This window comes from Capricornis sumatraensis, chromosome 10 (assembly GCF_032405125.1).
Source record: "Capricornis sumatraensis isolate serow.1 chromosome 10, serow.2, whole genome shotgun sequence".
In the NCBI taxonomy this organism is placed as follows: Eukaryota; Metazoa; Chordata; class Mammalia; order Artiodactyla; family Bovidae; genus Capricornis; species Capricornis sumatraensis.
In genome coordinates this window covers 84,478,515-84,505,444 of record NC_091078.1, presented here as the reverse complement: position 1 = coordinate 84,505,444, position 26,930 = coordinate 84,478,515, and the positions used below count along the sequence as shown (strand labels likewise).

General features: G+C 40.7%; 1 protein-coding gene across 7 annotated transcripts in view; it reads right to left on the bottom strand.

The window, feature by feature from the left end:
• CADPS (calcium dependent secretion activator) overlaps positions 1-26,930 on the bottom strand; it is a 476,150-nt gene that overhangs the window by 76,962 nt on the left and 372,258 nt on the right. For 4 of the 7 annotated variants that reach the window (XM_068982571.1, XM_068982573.1, XM_068982576.1 and 1 more), the window contains 5 exons: positions 22,674-22,780; positions 16,715-16,871; positions 15,732-15,873; positions 4,364-4,519; positions 270-417 (listed from right to left, as the gene is read on the bottom strand). In XM_068982571.1, coding sequence (XP_068838672.1) covers positions 270-417; positions 4,364-4,519; positions 15,732-15,873; positions 16,715-16,871; positions 22,674-22,780 — 710 coding nt within the window. Of the gene's footprint in view, positions 1-269; positions 418-4,363; positions 4,520-7,883; positions 8,031-15,731; positions 15,874-16,714; positions 16,872-18,054; positions 18,076-21,662; positions 21,672-22,673; positions 22,781-26,930 lie in introns of all 7 variants that reach the window. The other 3 variants (XM_068982570.1, XM_068982572.1, XM_068982575.1) reach the window with 3 other exon arrangements.

Sequence of the window (26,930 nt, the reverse complement as noted above, 5' to 3'; positions counted from 1 at the left end):
AAGGTCATCAAGCTTGATCTGACTGAAAGGAACTTTATGGCCACCCCAAGCCCAGACGAGAATCACTTCCAAGTGACTGGCATAGTCATCAGCACATGCCTTAGAAATTTACTTAACGAACAGACAGCAAACATTCATCTGTGGCTTGATCCACGTTAGAGTGTATTTCTGAAACTAGCAGGCTAGAGTAGATGGAAGGAATTTGTGAAGTTTTCTTCTACATGATCAATGGAGGAGGGGATGAAATCTGTATCTTTTTTTTTTTTTACCTCTTGGCCCATTTCCATGCTGCAAAGTTTTGTTGATTGAGCTTTGGCATCAACCATAACATTAAACATGGTGCATATTGACTGTGGGACTCGGAAATCTGTTGATCGACTGGTTTTTTGCAGCTTAACTTCAAATGCAATCCTGGTTCTATTAAAACAAAGTAGGAAAAGACCGATTCAGCATTCAGATGGCAGCAGGTGGAGGAGACATTTTCTGAGAGGTCAGTGAAAAAGAAAATTGAAGGCTGTAATCAGTTTCAATCGACAATGACTTCACATGTGTTCTTTTAAAAATGACTTTCCCAGCTAAGGAAGCCTATTCACAGAGACAGCCACGTAAACCCTTCCTTTCTCCACAGCACATGGAACACCTGTAGCTCAGCGTATTTCTGTCTATAGTTTACATGCTATGGAGAACCCTAATTGCAGAAGAATGAATGAATGAACAAAAACTCAATTACAGCATTATAGCATATATAAGTTCGCTCACATTTGCACCTGACTACGTTGAAATACTTCATTAAAAAACAACAACCCCCACCCCCTAAAGCAGTATCTAATGTTAAAAAATCTCATGGTGGGAAATATCTTAAATGACATTATTTTTTCCCCCTTTCTGGTCGTGAAAGAGAGACATAAAAAAAAATTCAACAAGTTTATTATATTGCTCTAAAGACTAAAAATATAGGATGGTTACCTTTGGGGAGGAGACTGAAATTAGGAGGAGTGGTCCTGGAGAGTGCTTCTACTATGTTTTTTTTTTTTTTTGGCTGTTTCTGGGGTTTTGCAATGTTAAAGTATTGCTTTGCAATAAGATTATATTATTTTTACAAGTAAAAGCATCATAATATACTTACCATTTTAAGAAGTATACAACGGTGGAAACTTAAAGTGACTTGATTTTGACATAGGTCAAATTATGATCCCATCAATGTGCTAACTGCTCACAGGAAAAACCTAGTCTGACATGAGCAGGTGGTAATACAGGGCGGAGATGTAATCCTTGGTATCAGCATTGTAAAGGGGGCCAGTTAAGATTTTAAGAGGTTTCAGAGAAGTGGGTCAATGTCATGACATGTCTCTAAAAAAAAAGCACCTGGTTAGTAAGTGGCTTTAATGATGCTCCTTCTGTCTGGTGCATCTTTTGAGCATTGTTCACGGTCAGGTTCTGGAGATCACGCAGCCACCAGGAGAGCACTACTTTAAGAGGTATTTGTAGCAGTTTTCTAACAGTGCATAGGGAGGACCACACAGCTAGTTAGCTCAGGAAAGGATGCCAGCTTGCTAACACACCCTGGGTGCATGCAGGGAAGCCAAGTATAATTTCTAAGGTTGGAAGCCCAGTTCTTAAGAAAAAAAAAAAAAAGAACTAAAAGGAAAAAAAAACCCTTAAAACACTCCTATATATTATATGATCATGTTAAAGATAAATGTATCTTGGCTCCCAAAGACTCGGTGCACTGAAGAAGCTTTCTAATCATGATGATCATTTTAAGCTACGTTGAAAATACATTGCTTTCTGGTTTTGTGAAAAGGGGGCCTGATGCGGACTGACTTGGACAGGTCCCTGCGCTGATCTTCTGAGGTTTGTGTGCCAGTTCCGGCCCCAATTTGAGAAATGGAAATGCTAAATCACTCCCTTACAATGAAGTAATCGTCTTCTGTTTTCACAGGAGAGCTGTTCATAGCCCTTGGAGTGTGCGGCTGTGAAAAAAGGAAGCTGAATGCAAAATTAATATGACTGAGAGGGCTCCATGGGATGGAAAAGCCAAGGTCAGTTACTACACTGCCTCTCAGAGGGTGGTTAGGGTGCCTTATTTTGTGTGGATCTCACATAAAGGAGACCAGAAGCTCCGTCAAATGTATGATTTCGACTGCTGAGAAACTTTGAAATGAATGCCTGATTGACTTTCAGGCACTGCACATTTACACCTATGTAGTAATGTTCTTGTCCTTCTAGAACAAGATCCTTTTATTCTTTCCCAAAGAGGAAAGCTAATGTTCTAGGCTCTACTCATGTACATTCTATGTCTTACAACATCCAAGGACTTCTTCAATTTTTAACTGCTGAATCTGGGGGTCTAGGGATGGTATTTGCCACTGTGCTTGCTCTGATCTGCTTTTGTTGGGGCCTCAATTGAAAGGGACATCGGGAAATTTATGTGTACATGTGAAGCTGACCAACTTCTGTTCACAAAAGGTTACCTAACAGCTGCTATGTGTCAGGCATGAGGAGGGGACCTGAGGAAGGTTAGGAGCTCAGAATGAACAAGATACACTTCCTGCTTTTCAGTAGCCCACAGTCTTGGTGGTGGATGAACCATAAAGACGTATGTTAAGGGGAATTCCCTGGCAGTCCAGTGGTTAGGACTCCGAACTTTCACAGCAGAGGGCGTGGCAGGTTCAATCCCTGGTTGGGGAACTAAGATCCTGCTAGCCAAGCCATGTGGTGAGGGAGGAAATAGAGTCACTATCTACCTTTTACATCCCTGTGTCTTCCCTTTTCCTTACAACCTCTCCCTATTTCTTACTCCATACTCAGAAGTCTGGCTTCTCAGAAAAGGGCAAACAACTCTTTGTGTACAATTGTGTGCAGAGACCAGAAGCTAGTAAGGCTTCCTTCTAGTGCACTGTAGCCAGTGTGTAGCTAGAACTGTGCATCTAGATGTAGCTCAAAGGAGAACTTCTCAGCATAGGGAGACTGCCCTGCAAGGATTTTTTGGTGGGTGGTATGGCTTTAGGGAAAGATTTGCTTTTCCTAAAAATGACCATGTAGGAAGTGGGCGAAATCAAAACCCTAAGGAAAGATTTTGACCACTGGTTTGAGAAATAGGCTTGTCTTTGGTTCTACGATTGGGAAGAAAAGAGTAAAACACAAAACCTGAGTCCCTAGGACTTTAAGCTCTTAGAAGCGCCATCAGACAGACACCTGCCCAGAGTCCTTGGTGCACAGAGCCCCTTTCCCAATTCCTGCTGTGATGCTCCCCAACTTGGTTTTGTGCTGTTCTTTTGCCTTTTCGGCCTCCAGTTCTGATGCTATTGCTTCTCGTCTCTTCTTGCAAGATACAAGATACCAGATTCAGATCACTCTCAGCCAAACCCAGCCCCCATCACACACAACTGATCCATCAACTCAACTACAGAACATCTGGAGATCCAGAGGAGTCTGTGGTGTCTGGGAGACTGGGGGGTTTTGTGAGCGAGGAAAGATAATGAAACAGTTATGGACTGGAAAAGGAACCTGGATGTGTGTCTGGAGATAGACAGGGTGATGATAATGATGTCAAACCAGACAAATCTCCTCTCTCTCTCTGATATTCAGATATAGACACTCCATGAGGGAAGGGATGTGATCTCCCACCCTTCTTGGCGTGCCAAGAACTCAGCACTGGGCCTGGCAGACAGGAGGAGCCCAAACAGTTTTTGTTTCCGGTCCTCATTTTCTTATTTCTCTGGAAAGTCTACCTGGAAAGGACAAATGCAGCATCCCCGCCTCAATCCCACATGCCATGGTGACAAAATGGGCAATGTGTAGGAAACCAGAATGCACAATTAATGTCTCATGCCCCTTTGTTGCTATCTAGTCAGATTTTGGGCAAGATAACTCATGGTCAGCATGTGGTATGTGCTCACAAAACGAACGGTGCTGTGGAGGTCTTGTCCACATCACTGGAGAGGCAAGAGATGCCTGCTCCCTGTGCTTAAAATAGTGGATTAGTAGGTTCTCCTCTTTCTTTCCAGCCAGCTACCCACCCATACATACACTCATACATTTAACAAATACATATTAACTAAACATTTTGCGCCAGACACTTATGGGTATTAAGGATACAGAGACAAGAAGGACCCTTTCCTCACAGAGCTGAATGAAAACACGGGCACCCTTAGTTTGTGCCCCCTTTTGTTGGGTTTGGCAAGATATGGTAAGGTGAACAGAAGCTGTAGTGTGGTCACCACTCCAGCTGACTATGACAAGCAGTCACCTTCTCCCAGACACTCCAAATGACGGCTGACTCAGAGCAGCCACCCAGCCCTTCCTGAGTCAGTGCACAGCAGGGAAGGTGTGCAGAACCTGTCTAGCCACCTGTGCTCACCTTTTGACACAAGATTCGATCATGTCACTTGCCATCAGCTTCAGCCGTTGTTCCAGGTGCTTTCCAAACTCTTCTTCGGGCCAGTGCAAGTCCCGAATGAAGGTCTGCAGGGCATCGAGTTTCCAGAATAGATCTTCTGAAGTGCCTGATCCATTACTGGCAGGATAAAAATGAGAAAATAAGACTCACCCACTGGCCAAGGGTTCTGCAAAAGCTGACACAGAACAAGGGCGGGGGGGACTAGAAGGCTTAAGGCAAACAGTGGTTTCCACATACAAAACGACGAGTGTTGGCGGTGGAGGTGGGGGCAATCTCCACTGGCAGATTAGAGTTTTACCATACATGACTTAGCAGGCTTTGTTCGGCCAATTATTCCAGACCAGTGAGAAGTCTGAGGACGTGTTGCCCCATCACTCGAACAATGTATGGTAAAAATCAGCCTTCTTTTAATAACCACATTAACACATGTGATGATTCAGATGAAGGCCACGAACCAGGGGAAGACCAGTAGGTCTCAACGGATAATAACTACATGGCAACATGCAGTTATTAGAATTCAGGGTTTCATGCATTTCCCCAGCTCCCCTCCAGAGCGGAGGCCTCTTGGAGACTGCACAAGACTTTCAGTTGTAAAAGGACAGTGCTAACAAAGTGGTGAGCGAGGACCCACTTTCTCCCTTGAAGAGCTGGAAAGAAATTAGGGTGACTCAAACCAAGCCGAGTACACCTGGATGCCTTGAATCCGAGATTCTTGCTCAGTCTGGTTATTATTCCAATTTTCATAGACCAGCCCATTGCATGACAGCCCCAGGGCAGGGTGGGTTGTTGGGGGGAGGTGAGTGGACAAGGAATATTTGCAAAGCTTTAGGGCACAAAACCCGAGCTCCTGTACTGTTGCACCATCTTACCCAGTCCTCTGTACAGATGGAGAAACTGGTCTCGATTCCTTTCTGTACAATGACGTTTAAGAAACATCTACCTGGGGCAGCGACGGAAAGCCTGTGTACGGGAACTGCTCCACCTCCCACCCTCTCAACCTTCTCTGGCTGGCTTCCTCTTTTAAAACAGTTCCATTGGGAGCTCTAAGGGGTGGCCACCCCCCACCCCCTTCCTCGCATACCACTAATGCTAACACAGCAATTTATAAAATGTCCAACATACCATGCATTACCACTTGTTCTGACATCGTCTATAGAAACAGATGAGAGTGGGTGTTTCTATTGTGACAGATGCCAGCTGCATTGAATTAATGCTTCAGAGAGAGAAATATAGCTAGTGCATAAGTGCATACACAGCTACTGCGGGGGGGGCGGGGTCGGGGGGCAGACTCCCAACATGCCGGGAGGGAGCCCACGGCCTGCACCAACAGGATCACGTTTTCAAGGACAGACCAGTCTGAGGTCAGTACGTAGATGTATCTGACACGGAGGAGCAGGTAACATGGAAACACGTCCTTAAAATGAAAGGTGGCAAAGGAGGAAACTGAAATCATGAAAAGATATAGAATCAGGCATTTCCTGGTGGGTGACTGAGAATCTACATCTTCTTTCAAGATACTGCGGCAGGCACTGTTCAAAAGTGGGGGAATGCATCGTCAAAGTTTGGCCTTCCCCCTATCCTGTCCTAGGCTTGGGAAAAAGAAACCCCAACTTTGTCTAGTCTAAACCCCGTTTTGGAACTGCATGGTTGTATGTTTTAAATCATTAAGTACATATGAATGCAATAATTGGTATTTATTACAACAACATTTTGACACCCATCTGGTTTCAGAGTTTCAAAAAATTCTTCTAGGGTTTTTTTTTCCTTTTTCTTTGAAGAGCTTATTATTAAGTTTTGACATGAGGAAAAGAATATTTTCTTTTTATTTTTAAGATAAACTGTTAATGTTAAGGCAATAGCACCAAGATTATTTTGATTGCTGAGCAGTTACCAAAATGTGTTCCCACTCATGCCTTAATTAATTGAACGGAGACCATTATCTGCTTTATTACAATGTCTTGATTCATATCTTTTCAAAAACATGTCACAGAGCATGCACAGAAAGAGGTAAGGGAAGCTTTCAGATATTTATTTTTAAATTTTTAACAGATACTACCTAATCTAACTTTTCATATAGTCATCTTAGCATGAATATGATTTATGGGGTTTTTTTTAAGTTTTTTTTTTTCCTCCCATATACAAATTTTGGAGGTTTTAATTTGTCTTCAAAAGAAAATCAGACACATTGACCAGATGATTTCTTTGTGAACTTGTGAGCAAATATACGAGTTTTTAAAAAATGTTAGGTGGCTCTGGAGAAGCCAAGTAGAGCAATCATTCTAAAGTTCTGTTCTCTACCTGGATTACTGCAGAAATAAAAACATGGAGGGCCATCTTGATGAATGCGATTCTGAGATTTCAAAACATCACTGCCAGTTTCAGATCATTTTTTATTCCTTTGATAATAACACTTCCCTTTGAAAATATGCCAATTTATTCTTTCAAGAAAAAGCTGATCTGGCCTATAATTAGCTGTGGTCTAAGACAAGGATCAAAGGAGGGTGTAGGATCACTAAACCTTCTTTCACTTATTAAATCATGCATGTGGTTCTAATTTAATTTTCCTGAGGGAGGATTTTGGGGTGCTGGATCTTCTTCTTGCTTAGGAAAGAGGGAGAGAAGATTCATTTCCTAGGCTAGAAGAAATGACTTCTCAACCTCCACCCTTCAAACTGCTGGCTTTAAAGGGGTGACCTGACCTCCATGGAAAAAGCCGGTAAATTGCTGGCATTTGGATGAATACAGAGAAAGGCCCTCGCTACACTGAAACCACAGATGATATGCCCATCCCCAATTTAATGGCACTGAGTTCTCAGATTCAGAGATCTTCTTGCTACCTAGATCTCAATGCTCCAAATTGTATTATGACCTTGGAATGTACTTTACATAACATTTACATTACTAAGGCTTGATCCATTCAGAAATTTTTGTTTAGCCCAGAACATACTGTTACTATATTCGGCCATTTGCTGACACCAGAAATATGCTTTATGGTTTAAACATTATCTAGGAATTTTTTATTAAAAACAAACAAAAAAAAACCCAAACCAGCTTCTAGATAGGTGTGCTTTTCTCTCTGATTTGGATCAAGCCAGAAATGACTGGCCAGCCCAGCAAAGAGGTTTCCTGGACTATTTTTGGGTGATTAATTTCTAAAGTCATGTCACCTGGATTAGGAAAAAAACAACAACAAAAAAGCAAAACATGGGAAGAAGCCTTTTGCAAAGGAATTCAGGAAGTGAAACACAGTTCTCAAACATTCAGTGGGCGTTAAGACAAATTGTTAGTGCGGTATATATAGCCAACGTCTTACAAACACGCTGCATGCCAGAAATAAACAATATTGTCTCTGTATGATCAGCAAAATATGTCTAATTATCCATCTCCATCTCTGTTATATAGGATGTATAGAAATAAACAATACATATCCATGCCAAGATCACTTAAATTAAATGAGATCTAATGTGAACTGAATACACACTCAGCATCATATATAGCAGCCATCCATGACGGTGCCGAAAAAGTAGGCATTTGTGGGATGCCTAGAGGGATGTTAACTGGTAGATTTGGTACTTTGGGAAGGTTCACATTGGGTAGGTTCACATTGGGTAGATTACTGGTTAAACTCCTGTGGAAGAAACAGACAGAAAGAAAAAATACCATCACAGTGACAATGCAGATGTGGCAGAAGCACACGACAGTTGTAAATAAACTGGCTAAGTCCACAGAAAGACAACAGTGAAAACTTAAGCGACACATTTCAGAAAGCAGCTTACGGATGGGAGCTGTGGTGTGGCTCAGTTGTTCAGAGAGAAATGATAAAAATCAATGGGAAAAAAATTAACCACAGGGAGACTGAAAAGTGTGGACACTCATGGACACCTACATACAATGATGTTACACATGTTATTTCAGTGCCTGTGTGAGGGGCTTTCAGTTTCCAGAGCCACTGCTTGTGAGGGTCTGGACCTGTCCCAGACAAAAAACTGTAAGTTGATGGGATTCTGGGCATTGCTGTGGCGAGGGCTGTAGTGAAGTAGCTGGGACTGATAGAAAGGGTAGAACACTTGGATCTTTTCACTCTTGTTTATGAGTTATTTTTGATGGAGGCACATTTCTTAAGTCAGAGAGTAGATATAAGTTGGAGCAGGAAATTCACCCACTTGAACCCATACATAATGATAGTGGACAAAACCTGAATTCTTTCCAACCCCTACTTCTGAAGACAGTGTATGTGCAATGGGGCATCAGGGTTGATGGCAAAGATAAAGGAATTGTGTCAACAGGAATGATCAGGTTTGTATAATTTTATAGAACACTTAAAGAGAATGGAGACCTCCCCTCCCAAACTAAGTCTAATTAATGTGAAGAACTGCTTACACTCAAAAAGGGAAAAAAAATCCCAAATTCAGCTCTTACAGTAAATTCTTTGACCACAAGAGGATTTAAAATGTGGTCTTCTGTTATAAGTAATTACTTCTGAAAGTGAGATAGAGACTGGAGGAAAGCATGACGGGGCCTTGTAAGGGGCTGGGGATATTCTGTTTCTTGATTTGTGTGACTGTCATTTGAATATTAATCAAGTTTTATATTTTCTGTAAAAAGTCAAAATTTAAGTTAAAAAGTAACAAACAGTTAAAAACTGTGACCTTGTATCAGGTTTTCTTTTAAAGCAAAGATTGATCAACTGAGGTAATGAAAGAGAGATGGATGGCTTTATGAGTAAAGAAAGGAAGTAAAACAAAACGAAAACTCCAAAGCGAATCAACCACATCTCTTTGGAGGGACTGTGTCATATACTGCTCAACCAGCTGGCATCGTGCGATTCTGTAGTGGCATTTCAAGGGTGTTCCATCCAGCCAAAGTCACTGGCACAGTGGAGCCCAGCCTAACTCTGCATCTGAGAGGAGCCTTCCTGTTTAAGTGGAGTTGACAGCATTTTGGCAAAGAAGTTGAGGTTTTCTTTTTGGATCTTGCAGAAGAAGAGCAAGTTTTGCCAAAGCAGCTCTGCCCCGGGCAAGCTGTATTTGACTAACACAGCTCTTGCAAGGGCCGGAGCTGCCTCTGGGCTTGCTGAGGGGGGCAAGTCTCCTGATAGGTTTGAAATTTTGGACCCCTGAGATAATCTGGACATCTGTCTCCCTCTAGAAATGAGCTGGCCTTTCATAATGGGAATAGAGCCCTGGATGGTAGATGGAGGAACCTAGGATGCAAAATTGCCAGCCTGGCATTCTCTTCCTTAAGGGAAACAGGTGTCTCAAAGGTTTGTCCTTAACACTTGACATTTGGGGAAAGACAATTACACTTCTCTGCTTGGGATGAAGGGGTGCTCTCGTGGGAATGATCAAGAGCTTAGCTAAAGCTATTAAGTAGAAGGAAAATGGGAACTTTGACCTCCATGTTTCTCTGTTTAACTGGGGAATCTGCCTTTGAATTCAGTCCCTGGTGGTTCTCATTCTTAAACACTGCTATGCAATAAAACCATTGGCGATTTCCACTGAGACATGTGTAAGCCTATATAAGCAAATGTGATCATTAAATGATACACACACTGAATATTGATCAAGGAATTAGAAGATCTTTTGAGATGGCAGCCTGGAAAGTTAAAATGTCAATTCTGAGCAAATTAAAAATAGCTAGGAATGAATAACATACAAATATATGCAACAGCAACTCAATTTAAACATATTAGTGGAGGGTGGGCACACAAATTAAAAGTGAGCTTTGTTTTCAACATGAAAAATTTTAAAATACTTAGATAATCAAAACATATTGTATTGGCAAAATATGACATTTGGCCAGACTGCTGTAATGGACTCATAGAAACATTCTCATTCTGTGACATATCCTTGTGATCTAGTTTTAAAAGGCTGAAGAAACATGCTTGACATTTCTGATTTTAGCAAAATAACATAGTGTATTACTAATGTTATTGATAATTCATTTGGATATTAATCATCTAAGAGTCAATTTCAAGCATTATATGTGACTCATATATATGTTAAAGGGGGAATTTTCCTGTAGCACAGGTCTACAGGCTCCTGCAGTGGCTGATGGATATAACAAATTATTACTTTAGAGGGTTGTTTAGCAACTGCATAGAAACAAGTCCAGCATACTTCTCTGTAAAAATCATAATTGGGTATCTCTGGATAGTGTAAGAAGTGTAGACTGCAATCATAACAACAGATACATGTTAAAATTTGCTATTGTAACAACATATACATGTTAAAAATTAAGACTCATTCATTTTGGGGACTGCTGAATGAGTTTGGGGACCTTCTTCAGGGTAGCTCCCATTCATGTCAAAGGACTCATCCCTGGAGCACTAGATTAAAATACTCTTAGTTGCTCTCTCTCACAAAAGGATGAAAATTACAAATGTGTGAAGATCTCATCATTTCTATGGATGATAGAGTCATTCCTGACTTCTAGGATTAATTTTGGGGCTTTCCTGGTGGCTCAGGTGGTAAAGAATCTGTCTGCAATGCAGGAGGCCTGGGTTCGATTCCTGGGTCGGGAAGATCCCGTGGAAAAGGGCATGGCAACACACTCCAGTATTCTTGGCTGGGGAATTCCATGGACAGAGGAGCCTGGTGGGTTAGAGCCCATGGGGTCACAAAGAGTTGGACACAACTGAGTGACTAGCATACTTATTTCCTGGGCAGAGAGGGTATCATTGGGTCTTCTCTCAAAGTCTTCTGCTTTAGATTTCTGGATGGGGTTACATTTAAGACACAGAAAGCCTTCCATTGTATGAACTCTTTGCTGCATGGATACACACAGCAAGACATACTATATACATAGTACATCTTGTCTTCTCTGTGTGCTCTGAACACTAAAACTTCTCTCCTGGTGTACCCTTAGGTCTAATCCCTACTTTGGTCCATGGGGCACTCTTTGGTATCTTTCTAGAGTTTAGAGGGGGTGTTTCTCAACTTTTTGTTTACTATCACTACCAGCCTTCCCCACAAAAGCCTTTCTGTGTGTGTGCATGTTGCTCAGACCCAACCAGATTGAAACGTCCATTCAGGGGAATGTATCTCTTTTTTTCAATTTATTTTCCCCATAGTTCTCCTGCGGTACTCTTAAAGCAGTTTTCAGCCTGTAAGGTTTCTGAATAAATATCAGCTAATCAATACATGGTTACTGAACACCTGCCCTAGGTCCTGTCTGAGGGGTTAGGGAGGCACTGCTGATTAAATGTGTGTATGGAATGAATGTGGAAAATCAGATTTTCTAGAATGTCTTGGATATTCAAAGTTTGATTTACAAAGGAGGACACTGAGGATCGAGAAGGTCACTGGATTTGCCCAAGGTCACTTAGCAAGTTATTAGCAGAGTTGAAGAGTTCTGCCTCTTAGTCTAAGATTTGTCTATTTCATACTAGGACACCTGCATATTGCTATGGTATCTTTGGTTTGACATTTTATTAAGATATTGACATCTTCAGTAATCTGGGAAAAGACATTATTTTAATACTTCTCACATGTCTATCTCAGGCAGAGAGAGAGACAGTGCATTTTGAGAAACGAGAAACCCAGTTTTTCGAGTGTGCACGTATCAGGAAGCAGTGTTTAGTTCTACAATTCAGAATCACCCTGACCTGAAAGGGGCAACTGTGAAGCGTGGATTCCTTGTGCTGGGAAGTGAGACTGGAGATGATCTGTCAGTGAAAGAGTCGCAGAGGGCTTTCTGCAAGCTTTAGATTAGATGCTTTCTAAGTTTTCTTCCACATAGGTCAGGATGACATGACTAGCAACAAACCAACTCTTAAAAGCTGGTAGAATGAGGTCCATCTGCATGGACCAGAAGCTCATACTCCAGGGCCACTGGAAGGGTTCTGAACAACCTGCCCAGCTGTGGGTGGCAGCCCTATGATGTGTCCTGATGGAAACCCCTGAGAGGGCCATGGGCTCCAGCCAGGCTTGCCCTCAAGAGGTTGACTGACTTCAGCTGTGGTGAGAAGCTACGGGATGACATTTTCCACCAAAGCCTGGAGATTCAAATCACAACCACTATCTGGTCTAATGGACATGGAGATGCAGCTCCTTTTCTCTTCTTGCAGAGATGGAAGCTCACCTTTCTAGAGAAAGGCAGCAACAAGGACCCAGTCATTTCATCCTTTCTATCAAATGACTTTAGTTGTATGAAAGCCAAATAATGATGCTTTCTTTTCTTTTACAGGACCATATTTTGAAGGAAGAAAATCTGAAGGATAAAGAATATTTATACTCCTTTCTTAGGAACTTTGTTACATTGGTAGCATTTCCTTGTCAGAGTTCTGTTTTGCTTTAACATTTTAAATATTTTGTTAATTCTTGAACAATGTGGGGCTTTAGAGGCACTGACTCCTATGCAGTTAAAAATTCACATATACGTTTATACTTAGCCCTTGTACCCACAGTTCCATATCTGTGGATTCAACCAATCTCTGAGTAGAACTGTCATATTTACTACCAGAAAAAAATCCCTGTATTAGTGGACCTGTGCCATTCAAACCCATGCTGTGCAAGAGTCAATTGTACCAGTTTTTCCTGAAGTAAGTTTTACAATGCATTTCTCTGTCATTTTATGTATAATCAGGCGCTATAGCAATGACTTTTGAAAAGTAGAAGAACAGAACTATTTGAGTATAAGAACTGTTTGAGAGAAAGGCTGTGGTGTTTGTTTCTGTGTGTGTGTGCGTGCGTGCTGCAGGATCACATGGCACAATTAGAGATGACTGAGCAAACTACCTAAGCCAGCTTCTTATTTTTGAGTACCCTGATGAAAACCATTCCAAAAAGCTCATTTTTCACTTGGGGGATAAAAAGGATCTAAAAGTCAGATAGAAGCTCACACTTTCTTTTTACATGGTAAGAAGTAGAGCGATTAATCATATAGGTGTGCTCTCAATTCTGTATTCCCTTTTATACCCTTTATATGTGCCAGCCATTCTGCAGATCTGTTCCGTGGTATCCACATTCTGTTTACCAATCAGCTAATAAAATGTAGGTGATTTCACACAGTTTAAATTTAGCTTATGTACTAGCTGGCATTTTCCAATACCTCTACCTACTCTGAAAACCACGTACTATTTAGTATGAATTAAATAAACCACAGTCATATTCATGAGCCCACCCACAGCACAGTTTAGGAGAGAAAAAAGCTACTTAAGGGAAAAACACATCCCTATAAACTATTTTTAGGTTTTTAGTCACAAATGATCAACTCTTTGCTAATTTTCAGATCTTTAAATTACTGATCTGAGAGTTCATATTTTATTTATTTCTACCCCTTAAAAACACCCTGTGAGAACATTCCCAGACCGAGACTTCCAATTGTGAAAATAATTCTGAGTCTACTTTTACTTCTGACTGATCACGTATATGTTATGGTGCAGAAGGTTTCTGAAGAATTTAACAGGTTAAAAATGACTTCAGGGACATAATCACAGAGCTTCAGCACAGATTTCACATAATGAGTAGAGACATTTTTAAAAGTTAGTTTTACAGATGAGAAGACACTTATGGAGGTTCAAGGCCTTGCCTTCTGGCTAGTAACTGGAGAACAAGGCCCCTGCCTCTAGGGCCCTTTAAGAAACAGGAACATCCGGATGCCCATCATTTCCTCCCGTGTGTGCTGATGGTAGTAGCCTTCACCATTTAAACCCAAGTAAGTAAATGCTATTTCAAGACCACTGCTATTTTCAAAATGTGAGTATTACTCATTTTAACCTTTTCTTTTTTCACAACCATTCTGCACGGGACAACTGTCTTGATTCGAGGGAGCATTTAAAAAAATACACTCGTTCATGCTTTATCATCAAAGGTCCCGTTTGTATTCTCATGAGTTGAAAGTCAGCAGGGCTGTATTAAAAAACTGTTGTAAACCTGAGAATTATAAGCAAAAATTTATATATTTATATATATATGTATGTATTTTGGTACTTGCAAATGAAGAGCTACTGCCTATTAACCTGCTCAGTAGGGCAAGTCAAGAGACTTCTTATGTGGCTCAGATGTGGAAAGAGGGGGGTATGGGTTGAAAAACCTATTTTGCATTGATTCTTTTATGAGTCAGAATCTGATTCAGTGTAATATTAGAAGGGGAGTCTTGATTCAGGAAACTACTGAAAGACAGGGTGCAAGTAAAGGCTTCCAAGTTGAGAGAAGGCTCCTGAACATCTGTTCTGGCGTGCCTGACAGGGTGTGGTACACACCCCACTTCACTCCATGCTGGTTGCCACATCCCACAGACGTAAAGGACCAAAAGAACAAAATGGTTCTCTTACAGAAAAAACAAGAGAATCTAACAGAGCAAAGCTCTCATCAGGCTTTACTGGAGCTTTTCTAAGCCTATCAGAAAATTCTCTCCCTCAAGAAGTTCTTCACTTCTCCAGAAAAGGGGTGGGGGGAGGGTCTGAGACTGACCCTCTGGCAGCCTTGAGTGACAGTCCTTCTTCCTTGCTGGGGAATGGAGGTGGCACTGAATCTGCAAACCATTTCTAATAGAATCTATCTGCCAAGCAGCTATGGCAACTGTCAAAATCACAACCTATGGGATTTCCTGTGCTTGGTTCTATAGGATAGATATCCTGTTAGGAAAATAAGTAGTAATTCAGAAAGTTCTAGATTAAGCATGGGCAAAAAAGTTTCTGTATTACTGTACTCTCCGAGTGTTGAACTACTTCTCGGAGGCTACCCAGGAGACAAGGGTGTTGGGTAGATGAGGGGGGTATGCAGTGTTTCCTAAACATATCTGGCCACAAAGTCCTTTTCTTGAGGAGCATTTCAAAAGCCTAGGCCAAGAAATGACAAACTGGCTCACAGGCCAGCTTCCTGTTTTTGTAAATAAAGTTTTAGGGGAATACAACTATACTTGTTCATTTACTTATTGTCTGTTGCTGCTTTAGCACTACTGTAGAGTGGAGAGCTTATACAGATCACGTAGCTTAAAAAGCCAAAATATTTACTATCTGGTCTTTCATGAAAAAGTTTGCTGACTCCTTAGACTCCTGTGGAACCCACTTTGGGAAACGTCAATTCCTAGGGGTAAAACCACTAGGGTAAGACACACAGTACAAATATCACAGGCAGGTTTATATCCCATATTGCTTATCTATCTTGTGCAATAAAACGAAGATTTCATTTTATGAAACATTTCTCAACTTCTTCCCCGCTCCCCTCCTTGGACAAGGAGGGTATGAGCATGATAGTTGGGAGTAAGGTGTTTGCTCTCTGTCCACGTAAACAATGAACACCATAAGACACCATTAATCCATTTGTGTATGACTCTCCAGCCATTTGCACCCAAACTCCGATAGTATCAAAAGAGGTTTCCTTACTTGACTGGTTCCCATGACTCCCGCTCAAAGCCCCTGTGAATGGATTGTGCAATTGAGGACTCCATCAAATCCACATATCTAACCACAAGTGGGGCAAACAGGTCTTGCAGGTGTCTGTGAAATTTTCCATTGCACAAATTATCTAGAACAGATAAGCAAAAGCTCAGTAAGAATCCACAGTAGCTTTATCAGCATACAATGTTGATGTAGAGAGGACCGTTTTCTCTTTTACAAATACTGCTTCTTAAAAAGCCAAAAAGGAGAAGGAAGAGGACAAGGACGAGGAGAAGGAGGAGGGGAAGAAGGAGGAGAAGCAAAGCAAATGGTATATGAACGGCATCATGCTTCAATCTGGGGGGAAGGATAATTAAATTCAAAAACCTTTTACTCATTTGTGTCACTCTCCAGAAAAGGGAAAAAAAGAATGCCCCCTTAAAGAACAACAAAAGCAAAAAGTGATACTTTTACTTTCCTTTAAGTTTTCTTTGTACCTGTTCCCTTTCCCCCCTTATGTTACCAGGAAAAAAGAATTCTGTATCCCTTCTTTCCTTCATCATTCTGAGCAGGACGGTCTACTTTGTGGCTATGTGGTGCTCTAAGACACTCTGAAACACCTAGGTGTTACTTAGCTTGAAATTGTTTTTCATCTAGGAAGCATCTTTTGATTAAAAATTCAGAATGTGTAGAGCTGAAGTTAATTAGCTTATTCAAGAGCAAATAAAACACACGAGCATGGGCACCCCTTTCTCACTGAGCTTGGGTTTTTCTGCCTAGTGAAGAGAGGGCTTCCCTGCAACAGGATACTTGCTGGAAGAAAGGGAATTTTATCAGCTGTAACCCGTTTGTTTTTTTTTTTCTTTAAAGTAATCATAAAACTCGGAAGAGCTGTTTCCAACATGTAGCCTGCCTGGGATAAACACATTTCAGTCATCAGTTATCTGTACACTACTTAAGAAAGACAAACAGTCAAAGATGATACATACAATCAGTCCGGAGAAAATCATTCAGCAACTGAAACAGTGGGAAACTGTCCCACGTGTCTGGGGGCTGCACTTCCAATGCTGCATCCATGTCCACTGCAAAGAGTGACAGGAACGTCTCGGCATGTTCCACCATCAAGTCTGACCACCACGCGAAGGCCTTTGAGATGTGGCAGAAAAACAACAGGTAAAGAGGTGATGAGCTTTTTGTCTCCGACCTAAGATGTGACGCCAAGCCCTGGCTGTTAAAGACTGATTGTGCATCCAGCAGGGTTTGGTAATTTTATTGTAAAGAGAACAGCACTTCTGGATATAGCTGCGCCTCTATGTGGTCCAGGGCAGTGTTTCTCATGAGTCCAGGCCTGCTTTAGAAATCTGCAGCTGTAGAAATGACAGGCACAGAACTTCTGTTCAATTTACAATAACTCAGTACCTTTTGAGTCATGCTCTTTATCACTCTTGTTGACTAGTTCTTGCTCTAAAGTATTAGAATTTGGGAGTTTCTTCACTGTGTTTATGGGTTTTCTGCTGGTCTAACTTGAAAATTGGTAATTATTGTTTATTATCTCTACACATCTGGGGCTTAATTGTCTGTGGTTTCATACAAGTTTAGCAACTCACGTTTGCCCTACATGTTAGAAATGTTACTCCTATTTCATACCAAGGCAAAGGAAACCATTGTTGTATTGTCACAAAACTTTTGAGTTGAAATCTCTTTAAGCAGGGAGCCTCTGGTTTTGCATCCTGTCTATAGGAAAGATCAGGCTTTAAGCTAGGAGACCTCAGTAATATTAGGACTTACTTTTCTGAGGGTTGGACACATATGTACATTGAAAACCAAAAATATCAGTGAAGTAACTCATTTTCATGCACATGGGTCCTTGGAAATCATTGTGCAGGGTCTCAGAGGTGACATTCACATCAGATGGGCCAGATGTGAATGCAATTCAAAGGCATGCATGCATGTTGACTAATCATTTCTGGCAGGGAGCATGCAGAATGAGTGGCAGTGTCAACAGGCCCCCTTTTTATCCCCTTTTGCTGATTTCAAAGAGAGCAGAAAAACAAAAACAATTTGCCAGCCCTTTTTATTCCCCTACCTCCCCACCCGGTGCCATAAAGTATTTACATGGGAAACACTTTCCAGAGCATTCATCGAAAAGAAGATGGGAAGGCATTTCAAAACATGAAAGATGATTATGGAAATAATTCCATAAATAAAAGAGTTTGTTCAATGGCCAAGCTCTTCTGTGATCTCTTAGTTATCTGGGGATATTCTAACAGCCACCAGGAGGCAGAATAGGGGTCCACCTCTCTTCTTTCATGAGATTTCATTTACTTACTTCTCCTTTATCAACATGTGGCTGGTTTGGAAATTAAATGGAAAAAATCAAGTCATGGACCATTCTGCAAGGGCAGCTTGGCTGGAAATAAGACACCTGCTGTTTCCATTTTAACTTACAGTAAAACCTCAGTGATTCAGAGTAAGGGAAGAGAAGAGATGCTAGTCTGTCAGCAAAAAACCTCAATTACTGGGCTTTCTAAAAAAGAACAATCATTTAGCCGCTTTTCAAAGCAGGTTATACATGGGAGCCCAAGTACAATGTATTCATTGACTGGCTATCACTAAGCGTATGATAAACTTAAAAGTATTTTTAAAATTTCAAGTAATTATAGATAAATTGACCTATAAATTGAAGTAAAAGAGATGGGAGCTTTAATTTCATAGATCCTGGGATAAAACTTGGAAGAAAAGCCATTAGAATTTCTAGAGAAAGTTGAGATCATGTCAAACATTTTACTGAAGAGAAATTAAAAGAGCCACATCTGAAGTTGAATTGTCACAAATTAGGAGGAAATGGGTCTGAATCGATGAGATTTTACTGCAGTTTTACCACCTGAGGATGAGAGCCCTGGGGTTTGGGGCTTGTTCCACTGACCACCTGGCTAAATCCAGCCAAGGGAGAAACCCTCCACTCCTCCCCCAGAGCTCTCCTAGCCATCTGCCTTCTACGCAGAGACCTTCTAAACACTCAAACTTGCTAAAGTTCCACTGCTGCCACCCAACCCTATGTGGAGGGCAGATTCTCCTCAGTCCTGATGGAGGATATCTGCACTAATCACAAAGGCATACCAAACATTGGCTGGTACTTATGCTTTAGTTATTTGTTTCACTTGACATCTTCAGGGTGAGTTCAAAAAACAGTAACTGGGGAGACTGAAATGCCTTCCCAGACACAATTTTGCTCTAGGATGACAAGAAAAAAAAACACCCCACAAAATGAAACAAAACAAAAACTAATCCTAAACGCCTAAAATAAAAATTTTCTCAGACCAACCTCATACCTGGTTCTTACCAGCTTTATTGAAAAGTTGCAAACCAGAGGCCTTAAGAAGCACCCATTTTTACTCTCTACAGAAAATTTAGTCCCTTGTTAGAATCTGATAAATTATTGAGAAATTATCTACAGTTGTTATATTAATAATCATATAGATTGGCAGCCCTATGAACAACAATGACTACTGTGATATGAATTATTATCATTAATATCTGGTGGAGAAACCTGGTATTCTAGCGAAGGAAGAGAGATTAAATAGGGGGGTTGTTGGAGAAGTGAAGTTCAAATTTAGTTTTCTATACCCACAGTAATTCTTTCAGAACCTCATAATCAAACCTGACTCATTAAGAAGGAGAAAAAGATTCAGGCGAGAGCAGTAATCACCAAAAAAGCCATTTCTTAATTTTAATCAAATGAACAGAGTCTGTGAACCTGGACTGGGCAAGGCAAAGGTTTAAAATAAAATGACGACGACATCTATATTTACTTTGAACTTGCTCATACAGGCGAATTCTATTTTTGTACATGTCTATGGTGTTTAAAATCTTCAGAAATCTTTTCCAAAGACAAGAAGGAGTTGTACTTTGGTTTCTAGATACTTACCCAGCGTTTTTCATTATTTAAAGGCAAAGATGTATACTTCAGGGGTATGGTCAACCACACTGAACACACTCTATATTTTCTATACAAACTACATGTATATATGTACCCCTATGTGTACCACAATACATATATACATATACATACATATACATAGAGAGGTTGGGAAAGTGAAGTTAACAGCACATGAAGGTATAATTCCTGTGTGTGTGTATATGCGCATGACTGAGGCTCTGAGAGCAGAATTATGTTGTAATTTAGAGATTCGGGTGATAACTGCTACCATATACTACTTGTGTGTGTGCACATGACAATATTCTCTGCTGGTGGGGATTGTGTTTTCTCCTGAAATATTTAATTACTTTATATTGGAATTCAAAGTAGTTCTAAGGATCATTGACTTCTGTGGGGGAGGTGATCCCATCTGTCACTTTTATTAGTGTGGTGCCAGCAAACAGCATGACCGCTAAGGTCCAGCTAAGATTCATGTTTAGCACTTACTGATTTTCTAGAGTTCACTGGGATGGCAGTGAGTACTGGCCAGTAGGATAAAAATTTCATCCTTCATCCTTTTGGCAGCAAAACCTCATCCTCTCATCCTCAGTGTACCAGGGCAAATTTTACTTCTTTGGTTGCAGCCAAGGGTCTCTTGCCCAGGCGTTACCCTGAAATCAGCTGGACAGTTTTAAAAAATCACCAGGGCTGAGGGAAATGTCTCTGTGCTCATAGATGGGTATTTTTGGTCAACTGAGTAATGAGGTTTTGTGACTGGGTGAAAGGACTGATTTCGGAAATCTCTATATTTATCAAAAACCAAACTGGGCCTCTGAATTCCAAAGTATGCCAAAGTTTTTGTTTCTCACTTCTGAAGTCAGTAAATGAGAACAGAACTGAGTTAATTTCTGCCCTATTTATGAATGGCTTTTGAACACATAAGATTAAAATATTTTGTGATGATGGTTATGAAGGTGGTTTAAGATGGTGATTAGTACTGAGTGAAGAAGTGCTTTTTGGAAAACTGGGGAAAAAAGGCTTCTTTGGAATATCAGCTTCTCTTTGGTACCACTTGTGAGTCATTTGGGAAAATGTTCTCCTTTCTCAGACTGCAGTAGCCTCAGAAAATAACTTGATTAAATCAAGCATATGTGTCCATTTCCTTCTTCAATCATTCACTGAAAGAAAACCATCTGCTTTGTATCCATGTCTTCAAAAATCTGGTCCGAAATATTGGGAAAAGTCTCAACACCCAAATCAGGAAAGGACTGGCCAGACCTCTCCATGCCTCTGGAGATGATTCTGTAGATACCCAGAAAGAACATACTTACCATCACAATGAACCCCAGATGTCCCCATCTGAAAAGAGCATCACATAGGATAGAGTAGAATAAACAACTCCAGCCCAACTTAATTTTCTGTCTGAAGGTGTCTGCATTTGGAGGGTGTTGACGTGGCCCCTCTTCTCACTCTTGGCTGTGCATTTGCTAGGTGTTGCCAGAGTTAGTTGTACCTACCTCGAGGGGTCTTCACCCCATTTTCAGTGAGGGTTTGGGGGACATCATGGTTCGTTGGCACTCTCTCTATATATAAATACTGTATATATGGTTCACATACAGACAGCTGTAGAGGAAGATTAGTATCACTCTGGCTAGCTACTGGTGACTAGGCTCGGTACTCATCTGCTGGGATGAAGGTAAGTACAGACGGACAGAGGAGCTACAACACGCTAAGGGGACAGAGTCAAGGCAGCTAGGAGGCGTGTGTTGGGATGTAACCGCAGTCATTGTTAAGTATTATCAATTGCTTCATGCACGCACAAGAGAATCACCCACATTGACCCTGGCGTGGAAGGCCACCCATTTCACAAGCAGTCCACTGGAAATTGCTGTTACATTCCTTGGGTCAGTGTTAGGAAGCAGGGGCACTGGGAAAAGTCCCATTAGAAGACATGGTACTGGAAGGGCATGCACAGACTATGATAGCAGGTGGCTGACTCATTCATTTGGGTCACATACCTCTTTCCCCTGCCACGATCAGCCAAGATTGAGTGGAACAGTAGAAAAACAGGGAGGAAATTTAAATATGCAATCAGGCATTAGTTGGGATGACTGTCTTTATGGTGTATTATCTAACTATACTGTTGATTTTCATTTACTCATGGGAATTAGCATTTTAGGTGCCTTTGACATTACTTTTATTGATGCCCTCTTTTCCCCCTTGTAGATCTGATTGGAGGGGAAGAGGGAGCATGAGTGAGGCTTTTTAGACAGGCGATTTTAAGAGAAATGCTTTTAAATCTCAGTTTTGAAACAAGCAGTGGTGTAACAGTTTGATCATTATGAAATCTTGGAATCTTTTCTTGGAAGGGTTGGGTTGTTTAAATCCTTACAGGTTTGGGATTGAATTAGCCTCTAAATCCCTCAGTGTATAATTATCAAAATAATAATTTTGACAGTGGCTTGTTAAAAAAAAAAGTAAGCTATATTTATTTAGATGTAGGTTGGAGAATCAACAAGTTGAACAACACAGAATAATTTGTTTCTGTCACTGAGTTTAGCAACCCAGGTCATCTGAGATTAACAAATGAAGACTCTAGGGCGAGCAGACTAAGTTACGGAGATAAATTCAAAAAGACGGCTCTCAATCCACACACCAAATAAAATAAATCAAAACAACAGTGGTAGCAACAGAAACAGCCACAAAAGACCAAAAAGCATTTCATATGTTCCTGACAATAACCATATGCTGCTTGAATAATTATCTCAAAGATATACTCACCTCTTTGGCTTGTTGCTAGAAACATCTGAAAACTCAAGCTGAAATGTACATCACACAACCCACTTTTTGGCTGTTTTAAACAACCCTGTAAAGGATCCTCCTTGTAAAATTGCCACTTTCATTTGCATTACAAGGTCAGTTAAAAGAAAATGGGAGTTAAGACATTGTATTCACAAAGTTGCCAGTAGAATCAGTCCTGCTGTATCTTCTGAGGAACCAGAGGCCCTGCCCCGCTGGCGCCCGCTTACCTCTGCGTGGTGCTCTTCATTCTGCTGAAGAACTTCAATGACTAGTTCAGCAAGACGTATTGTATCTTCCAGCTTTTTGGCAGGAGTGATTAACCGGCCTACATTTTCTGTAGTACAAGAATTTGTGTTAAAATTCAGTGAAAGTGGTGGGCTAATTTTGTGGCCATTAGAACTAGTGGACAAGAAATTCCAAAGATTATCCCTTTTTTAATTTTTTTTTTTAGGTTTCATGCAAATGTTAAATGCCACATAATTAGTAGTGAGCAAACCAGAAAGCCATTTTATTATTATTATCACCATCATTATTATAATACATACTAAGAAAAAGCAGTGCTCCAGCTTCCAATTTGCTTATTAAAGCTGTATGAAGACTATGACAGCCTGTTACAAATTTAGCGACATTTTGTACACATGTTCTTTAAAGACAGCATAAATGGACTATCGTATATCCCTCTCTAGGCAGTGTTTGTGCTACCTGAGGTGGGACGATGTAACAGAAGCTTAGTCTTGATTGCTGCTCCATCTACTTCCTGGCTTTGTCCCTAAACAATACGACAGCACTGTTTTTCATTCAAGGTCGGCATGTTTAACAGGTATTGGAATGTTCATTCTAAAAAAGCAGACTTAAAGGTCTGGCTGTTTTAAGTTGTCCAGGGTGGAGACTGAGAATTAATGGGCATTCCTGGGCCATTAGACAGAAGGCAGGATAGAATTTTTAAAAGAACATAGGGTGTAGAGTATTGGATGAAGTGGTTTGTTTCACTGGTTGGTACAAGTGAAATTTTATCAGTGAGATGGCAACAATGCGCTTTAGGTTCTACTGTATTGAAAGGGCTTTTACTGGACTTAAGAACAAACTGATCCCTGGTTTCCAAACTGGTTTTCATTTTATCCTTTATAGAGCTAAATTCATGAATAATGTTTGGCAATGTTATTATGTTACAAAGAACTGTATTTTTTTTTTCCTGTTGGGGTGGGGCAAAGCGTAGTAATATTTGAAACAAAGATTTCCTAAGCCAATGAAATGGCCTGAATTCAACCAGTCTAAACTCACAGGTGAACTTGTAGTTTGTGCTTAGACCCCTTCAAATCTTGAAGCCTGAGTCATCTATAGCCCCTGGTGTGTAACAGCAGTGTGTAACAGCAATTAGGATCCTTTAGCACAATTCCACAAGGAGGGTATACACGTGCACAAAAGGACTGCTGAAAGTTATTTCAATCTCCTCATCTGAAGCAAATACATTTTGACTTCAGGGTTTTACTTGCCAGAGAAGGTAACTGAATACTTCACAGGAAGGGCTGGTGTCCTGTTGGTAGTTGGTTGTGTGTGTTTGTCAGGGGAGTGGTAAACAAAATGGTAGGGAGGTGGCTAATTTAAAAAGAAGAGAAACAAGCAGTTTCTCATAGTATTTTCCTATTTTTTCGTGCATTTGTTATATAGGTGATGAACATGGAAGATGATTAATAATGTAGGATTTAACAGCAACAAAGAAAAATTCTGTGAAACACTATGCAAAAGGAGTGGTCCAGCCAATGGGAAGGATGAATGATGGATGCGGTTGGTCAGATAATTGAGGTAGCGCAAGTTTCACTCTAACAAGGCCTGATGACTGGTGTGAAAATGAGCTTTCTGGAATCAGGCCAACAGAATGCTCTGTTGTCTCTGCCTGGTTCAGGTGGAAGTGTGGCTGCGTAGAAGGTGGGGGTTTGAAGGTGGGAGCTGGGGGAAATAAATCTGCAGATTAGGCAGAGAGTCTCCACCACCCAGATAAGGTGACGTGCACAGCTCAGGGGCTGACAGCTCACTGCCTGGTCCACGGCAATAATACCTGGAGAAAGACTGAGTGACAGGTTTGATACCTGTGCTTCTGGGGTGCCTGGTCTGTTTGTAATTTCACAAATGGACTATCATAATTTCATTAGTAGACTTTCAGGCATTTCTAACAAACATACTGTGTATATATGTTGAGGTAATATGTGTAGAGTGAGGTATTTGCATTTTGATAGTAAATATGCACAGGCTACTTTTTTGTTAGTTGATATTCACATTTACACATCAATTTGCAAATTCCTCATCCTATGCTTATTACCTGTTCGACACATACACCCACATACACACATCACACACTTACATACATTTTCTAGTTAACCAGACAAGCCTGCACATTAATACAAATCTGCAGGAAATCCCACTTGGGGCACATCTTTGAAATCTCTTACTTACAAAATAGAGAATACTATCCTTTTGGGCGGAACACTTACCGAATCTAGGGAAATTCTATATGTCCATGACACATGATGCAGTAATGGAAATCATTCCATCAAAATTCTTATGTACTTTTATTTCAAAGATGTAAATGATTTTTGTGATGGGAGAAATCCAAGATGCATAAGCTAGGATCACCTGAAGATTTGTTTTAATATGCAGTGCTCTGAGATTGACTACCATATATATCAATAGATACACATAGAGTGTACATGTGCACACAATCTTTCTGTGAGTGTGTACACTTGTACGCAAATATGTGTATGCCTGATGTATATATACAGACAGTATGTTTAATAAAATCTTTTGCAATTCTGCTTTAACCTGCAACCATTTCATGTAAGTAGGTTACGTATGCTTGAATCTAGAATATTTGATCTTTCAATGGACCCATATAGCCAGACTTTCATTTATTATTAATTAGCTACAATTCCATTATCTGTAGATAAAGCTTCTATACTGAGACATGACTTTATTTTCCTCTTACTTGCATTGTTGACTCACTAGTTAGTAAAAATGGTACTAAAATCAACTTGTTTAAGATGTTGTCTTTAAAGAAAATATTGTGCAAAATCCTGTAGCCCCTCTTCCATCCCCCCAACAGAGATCAAGGAGAAATTTGTGCTTAGAAATGATTTTTTTTTTGGGGGGGCTCATGTCTGCTGTCTGCAATATCTGGAAACATACTGCGATACTCCTATCACCCAATCTTGTACTAGCTGGAGCACTGACAAAGGGGAACTAAAAATACAATATACTTAGTAAACATTTCATACAACAGAATTGAAGCTCATAACATAGAAAAAAATCATCATGCAAAATGTTATGCAACAATGTTATTTTGTGCTGACACTGAGATTTGAAAATGTTGCATATGTCAGACAGAGCTAGACAAAAAAAAATGTGGACATTTGGAAATAATGCTCTCTTTTCAAGTCTCTCAAAACCTACGGTGTCAAACTTGAGAGTCTGAGCCTCAGGTTAGTATGCTAAAGAAAATTTCCAGAGAAATGAACAGAAAAGCAAACTAAACTAGAAAGCTGTCGCATAAAGGAAACGAAAAAGTTTACAGTACTTGGTTTTGGCCTAGGCATGCCTTTGAGCCTCTGATATAACATGCTGGTCTGCGTTTGGGTGGGTGGAGGAGGCCCAGGAGGTGGCGGGGGAGCTGCTCGGGTAGGTGAGGAGAGACGGTTAAAAAAAAAAAAAAGTAAAGAGACAAAGTGACTATCACAAAGGTGACAAGTAAGATGACAAACTCTGAAAAGAACAACCAAACAAGCAAAAATGATCACACACGAAAGGAGAGCTGCTGCTTTCCTGGAGTGACTGCAGCGTTACAGAGGTGTGACACTGCCTGACGAGGACGAGACTCTTACCACCATACTGAGACACTCAGAGGCGGAATGCCGTCATCCGGATGGGAACACATGGATGATGGTGGTGGTACCACTGACCGAAAGAAGATAGACTTTTTGTATAGTAAAGCACACCTAAATGTTAACAGCTGCTTCCTCCTTCCAGATGACCAGAAATAGCACTTGATGTCAACAGAGCTGGGGGACATGATTTCTCATCCTCACGAGGCTACTTAATTTCCTATGGAACCTTCTCCCCTCTATGTAAGCCTCTCCAGGCTTCAGCTTCCTCCTCTGTAAACTGAGAATATTAACATCTTCTTTTTGTATACCTTGAGAGGTTGCCAAGAACAGCAAAGAAAATAATGCATGGGAGGGATCTCTGTAAAGCTTCAGGTGCCTACAAACCTTCACTGTTGTCTCCCACGTGGTGAGAAGGCAGGGATTAATTGCTTTGCAAAAGCAGATGAAGGGCCATTATTAGTTCAGTTGAGCTGGGGAATATTCTTGCTCCCTTTGTGGAATTTCAACATGTCAAAATCTGTCATTTTGCGGGGAAAAAAAAATGTGTGGTATCTGATTGTTTCCAGCTCATTTAATTATTTTCAATTTGGAATTCTCATGGCTTTTATA